Source organism: Scardinius erythrophthalmus, assembly GCF_964197995.2.
Source record: "Scardinius erythrophthalmus genome assembly, chromosome: 5".
Taxonomy (NCBI): domain Eukaryota; kingdom Metazoa; phylum Chordata; class Actinopteri; order Cypriniformes; family Leuciscidae; genus Scardinius; species Scardinius erythrophthalmus.
In genome coordinates, this window is record NC_138225.1 from 21,374,242 (window position 1) to 21,380,700 (window position 6,459).

Here is a 6,459-nt window from a genome sequence, read left to right on the forward strand (position 1 = left end):
AAAGAGGAAGAGCGACTCAGCAGACTAGCGCAGGACTAATCACATGACAGCGGTTTGCTCTCTGAGGAAGTCATTCATCCACAGTTCTGGAGTAAATACTGGATGTGTTTCGAAACCTGCTGAGCTGCCTACCTAGACAGCATTTGGGACGTTCCGAGTCAACGCAGCTCTGATTCACTTTGATATCTAAACTGACTCGAGCTGCGAGTAAAGAGCTAGGCAGCCTACTAGGTTTTAAGACAGTCAGCCACTATGTGCATAAAGGGAGTTCCCAAACTTATTCCTTGACTGGTTTTCTGTTATTGCAACTAGTATATGCCACTCCAGCAATAATGTTCACTGGTCACGAGTTGCAGGCAGTGAAAACAGGATCCGGACTCATACGAGACTCGACTGGGCGATTGTTGTCATATCATTAATGTGTTTCTTCTTGTAGAGATAATGTTGTCATTCGAGGAAGCTAAAGCGAGGTTAGAAACTGCAGGGCAGGGTCATGTTTTACAGTTTTGGGCTGAACTTTGTGCGGAAGAAAGGGATACAATTCTGGAGGAGATATCTCAGCTTCAGCCCGAAGAGTTACTCGAGCATTGCCGAGCGGCTGCAGCGGCTGCAAGCCGACACTCGAGTGCTGATGGTCGGCTAGACGAGCGGATGGAGCCCGTTCCTCCAGAGTTCATTGGAAGTGTGCGTAAAAGTGACAAAGAAACACTTCAGATGTGGGGTGATGAAGGTACAAGAGCTCGTTTGGACTCTAACGTTCAATAGAATGTACAATACTGCTGCAATGTGTTCAAAAGTAGCAAGGCGTTTAATGCACACTATGTAAAAGACTTCTTTCTTCAGGGTTATTGCAGATTTCACGGGGCAGAGTGGCTGTTTTGCTGTTAGCTGGTGGTCAAGGGACTCGACTTGGAGTGTCATATCCTAAGGGCATGTACAATGTTGGACTTCCAAGTGGGAAAACCCTGTACCAGCTCCAGGCTGAGCGTATCCAGAAGGTGCAAGACCTGGCCAAAGTGAAGCATGGTTGTAAATGCACAGTACCATGGTATGGTTCTTTTAGTTGCAGTTCACATGTGGGTGTTTTGCAACTATAAACACTTTTGGCCCGTGGATGTAATTTTGGTCATTTTTCCGGACCAGTAAATGTCATTTCCACCACATTGTGCAAATTATGTATAGTGTTTAACATAATTTTATGGTGGAAATGATTAATAAATAATAATATTTATATGTTGGGTTTTGATATTTGAAAGTCTGGGTCTGGGAAATGGGTAAAATAATGTTGACATGGTAAAAAAAAAAAAAAAAAACTATTTTATAAAAAGAAAGATCTGTTACCCCTGGGACAGTGCTTGTAGTTGAAGAAACCCTAATGCATTTATCCATAAACAGCCTCCAAATAACAGAAGAACATGTATTGAATTGTTTTTAAATGATGTGTGTTTAGGTACATAATGACCAGTGAATTCACCCTGGGACCCACAGAAAACTTCTTCAAAGACAATGAATATTTCGGTCTATGTCCATCCAATGTGGTCATGTTTGAGCAAAGGATGATACCAGCAGTTGGCTTTGATGGAAAGATCATCCTGGAGAAGAAAAGCAAAATAGCCATGGCGCCAGGTCAGAGAAAAATTGTTTGGCTTCAGAAGGAATACTAATTTTGTATGTTATTTATTAGTTTTTTTTTATATTAGTAATAGGTAGTTCAATGAATAAAATAAAAATACATTTAAATAAAATGATATTTTTCTTGTCCACTTCAGATGGAAACGGCGGCCTCTATCGTGCCCTAGTGGACAACAAGATTTTAGAGGACATGGAAAGAAGGGGTGTGGAGTATCTTCACGTGTACTGTGTAGACAACATCTTGGTGAAGCTGGCAGACCCCGTCTTTATTGGCTTTTGTGTAAACAAAGGAGCAGACTGTGGTGCCAAGGTAAAAATATACTGCTTGTAGGACTGAATTAGATACCATCCTTTTTTTTTTTCGTTTTTACCATTATTAGTTTCTTTTTATTTATTGTTTTTGCATCCAGTTAGCTATGTTCACCTTTTTTTCTGGTCAGGTGGTGGATAAGGCCTATCCTGCAGAGCCTGTTGGAGTGGTTTGTCGTGTGGACGGTCTGTATCAGGTGATTGAGTACAGTGAGATCCAACCAGAGACCTCAGAGCTGCGAGGCCCAGGAGGAGAGCTTCTGTTCAGTGCTGGGAACATCTGCAACCACTTTTTTACAAGAGGTTTCTTAAAGGAAGTGGCTGAGTATGTCATCGACACTGTGTAAAGTGTTTTTTATGTGTAAAGTCAACCATTGTCCATAAATGGCTTTTTTTGCTATAATATAATAAATTATAATGTTTTGTTATACTGTATTATTATAATAACAAGAAGTAGGAAGTGCAATTTCAAGAAAACTTTTATCGACTTTTGTCAATGTACAGGTACAAGATTAGTTATACCTGTAAAGGGACACCTAATATATCCTAATACATCCCAGATGTAACTGTTTGCATAGTCAATTTTGAGGTTAATCCCAAAAAGCACATGCTCTCAGAATACAAGCATTTTAAACAATTTGCAACGTATTATCTCTGATTATTCTGCAAACAAAGCCCTTTGTACAAAATATTTCCTATTTCAATGCTTTTTCCTCGCAGAAAGTTTGAGTGTCAGCTGAAGCAGCATGTGGCAATCAAAAAAGTGGCATTTGTGGATGGAGAGGGAAACCTGGTGAAACCAACCAAACCCAATGGCATCAAAATGGAGAAATTTGTCTTTGACGTCTTTCAGTTCTCAAAGTGTGTTTACTGCTGGTGTTAATTTTGGCAAGTTCGGAAATTGCCATCTTCCTTATCATAGTCTCTTCTTGCAGGAAATTTGTCGCTTTTGAGGTGTTGAGAGAAGAGGAATTCTCACCCCTGAAAAATGCTGATGGGGCTCCTCTGGATACACCAACTACAGTACGCCGATCCTTGTTAGCGCAACATTACCGCTGGGCCCTGGCAGCTGGTGCAAGCTTCCTGGATGAACAAGATAAACCCATCCCCTCAAAACACAGGTGATAACACAAACTCCCTTCATAAAATAAGAAAATATTAAGTCATTTACTTAAGTAAATAAGGCACCTTTTTACCAAAGTTTGTTTTGGATAGCGTCCTCAAAATTACTCAGAGGGATAGTTCACCCAAAAATGAAAATTATGTCATCACTTTGTCAGTTGCATGTCATTCCAAACCTATAAGACCTTTGTTCATCTTGGAACACAAATGAAGATCTTTTTTAATGAAATCTAAGAGATTTCTGTCACTCCATTGTAAGTCTATTTACCCCAAACTATGACCGTTCAAAACGTTCAGAAATCCACATGAAACGAGTTTAATTCAAGGCTTCTGAAGAGACATGATCTCAGTGAATTCAACCGATTGAATTTAGGCTTTTTGTACATTGATTATTATATACATATATATAGAACAAACATGTCTCTTCAGAAGACTTGGATTAAACCACTCAATTCATATGGATTTATTTTTTACTATCTATTCATGGATGTTTTGAAGCATCAGAATTTTGGTAAGTAGACTTTCAATGGAGGGACGGAAATCTTTCAGATTTCATTAAAAACGTCTTCATTGGTGTTTTGATGATGCAGAGGTGGACAGTAACAAAGTACATTTACTTGAGTACTGTACTTAAGTACACTTTTTGAGTATCTGTACTTTACTTGAGTATTATCTTTTCTGGAAACTTTTTACTTTAACTTCACTACATTTGAAAGACAAATATCATACTTTTTACTCCACTACATTTCTGTCAAGGTCCTTGAGTAGAAAGTAGTAACATCAGTCAGGGGATGATTTTGGTTTGGAAATGAAAGTCGGGTTGACGTCAAAACCCGACGTCGGACAGACGTTGGATTTTGGTTGGAAATGAAAGTCGGGTTGACGTCAAAGCCAAAAAACTAAGGCAAGGGCATTATTTGAGGGAACAGCCATTTGGGTGTCCGAAACCATTGTAGACGTTATTGAGTGCACTTATTCAATCTCATATTCAATCCCACTACTGGAACTGTGTTCTAGAAATAAATGTGATATTGATATGAGGGTAGGCAGGCATAGATTCAGAGGCATAAGGTACTGTAAGTATTACATTCAACAGTGCAACAATAATAAAACAATGCATTGACACTTACTTTTTACTTTTGATACTTAAGTACTTTTAAAAACGAGTACTTCTGTACTTTTACTTAAGTAATAATCGGTCTTTACAACTTTTACTTGTAACGGAGTAATATTTGACCAGTAGTATCTGTACTTTCACTCAAGTAAGGAAGTTGTGTACTTTGTCCACCTCTGTGATGATGAACGAAAGTGTTATGGGTTTGGAACAACATGAGAAGAGGGAGTAACTGATGACACAATTGTCATTTTTTAGTTAAAGGTGGTATCAGCGATTTCAGGCCCAAACATAAATGATTACATTCATCTAATATTTCGCTAGCTGCACGCCCCATAAGCATGCTGTCAAAAAACCGCGTCTCTCTAGGTAGCCTAGGCTCTGAGATCTGCACACAAAAACAGCTGTTTTCAGTCTGTTTGGCCAAATAATCAAAACCCAAACAAATAGTGTTCCAACCAATCACCGACAGGGGCGGGTGTTGTGAGGTTTTCGCGTGCAGCCGCAGGCAGCCGTGCACGAGCGCAAAACCTCACAACACCCGCCCCTGTCGATGATTGGTTGGAACACTATTTATTTTGGTTTTGAGTGATGTTGATACCAACTGTTTTTGTGTGCAGATCTCAGAGCCTAGGCTACCTAGAGAGACGCGTTTTTTTGACAGCATGCTTATGGGGCGTGCAGCTAGCGAAATATTAGATGAATGTGATCATTTATGTTTGGGCCTGAAATCGCTGATACCACCTTTAACTATTTCTTTAATGTAAATGTCATAATTTGTCCACAAAAAAAAAATCCTTTTCCTTTAAGAGGGATAGTTCACCCAAGAATGAAAATTCTGTGATCCTTTACTCACCCTCAAGTTTCTGGACTCAAAATATATTTTGAAGAATATGGTTAACCAAACAGTTAATGGGCCCCATTGACTTCCATAGTGTGGGGAAAAAATACTATGGAAGTCAACGGGGCCCATCAATTATTTGGTTACAGACAGTCTTCAATATTATCTTATTTTGTGTTCAGCCAGTTTGGAACTTGAGTGTGAGTAAATGATGACAGAATTAACATTTTTGGGTCAACCATTCTTTTTAATGTAAATTTCCTGAAGTATTATAATTCTAGAAATTTCAAAAAATCTAAAAATTCTCGTTATGAATCCAATACCTTCCAAATGGTTTAACCTGAAAGGAATATGCCCGTTCATAAGGAAAATGAACTATTTTGAGGCAGTTCCTAAAATGGACAGCAGGGCACGTGGTTTACAGTGGCTGACTTGGTCTACTCTTTCTTTTGCAGTATGGCACAGAATGAAGACCCCCCAGCAATTTGCGAAATCTCTCCACTTGTATCATACTTTGGCGAGGTAAAAATGGACTTACTACTTTTATGACAATACGGAGCTTTTGCTAATACTGATAAAACAGTCCAGTTATTGGATCTCAGGTTAACATATTTAGCTCGAAAGTCATTCAGTTACAAAATGTTAGAGTTGGTGCAAAAAGAGGCAAGATTGGCCCTGAGGCACAGAGTGAAAAAAAGGATAACAAGCCAGTGTGAACATATGGAGCATGATGTGAAACAGAGCGAATGATGTCAGAGTAGTGTTCCTGTTCTCAGGAGAGCAAAAGAGACAGCTGTGGCACTCCATCACTTTCTCTCTTTTTTTCATTAATTTCTTACCCTCAGTATATCTCAATATAGGATGGATACATTTTAACTGCTGTGTTTTACAGGGTCTGGAACGTTTCCTTGAACAGAAGAACTTGAAGTCCCCTTTTCTACTTGATGAGAATGAAGCCAAGAACCTTGTGCAAACTACATAGTGTTTCCAAATTTCAACTGAGGATCCTATCATGTTTAGGCAAATTTTGTTAGGAAATCAAAGGGATGTTTACAAATAATAATAAAAAAGTCAGTAATTTTGTGAAATACTTTTTTTCTCTTTCCAGTCTTCAATTTCAAAAACAGTTGTTCTGCAATTTTTTGAAACCATGATACTTTTTTCCCCAGGATATTTTGATGAATAGACATTTTAAAAGCACATTACTGAAATTCTTCAAAAGGTTAGAGTAGAATTTACTCATGATAATAAAATAAAAATGATTATAAAATACAATGTAATATTTTTGTTAGTTTGTAATGCCTTTCGTTTGATACAACTTTACAACAGCAATAAAATCACACTTATCCAACTTACAGTTAAGAGAATGTGTTTCCTTCTCCCTCGGCTTTGCCTTTGCATCCCAGTTTCAAGCCGAGACGTCACATGACCACAGCTGACC

The 6,459-nt window shown here is 38.5% G+C and overlaps 1 protein-coding gene across 1 annotated transcript; it reads left to right on the forward strand.

Moving 5' to 3' along the window:
- Positions 1 to 21: 21 nt before the first annotated feature.
- On the forward strand, positions 22 to 6,377 carry uap1l1 (UDP-N-acetylglucosamine pyrophosphorylase 1 like 1). The gene is made up of 9 exons (XM_081366494.1): positions 22 to 730; positions 844 to 1,048; positions 1,451 to 1,626; positions 1,770 to 1,942; positions 2,073 to 2,266; positions 2,662 to 2,802; positions 2,877 to 3,062; positions 5,474 to 5,540; positions 5,911 to 6,377. The coding sequence occupies exons 1-9, from the start codon at positions 442 to 444 to the stop codon at positions 5,998 to 6,000; spliced, it is 1,521 nt and encodes a 506-aa protein (XP_081222620.1). The 5' UTR covers positions 22 to 441; the 3' UTR covers positions 6,001 to 6,377.
- Positions 6,378 to 6,459: the final 82 nt, after the last annotated feature.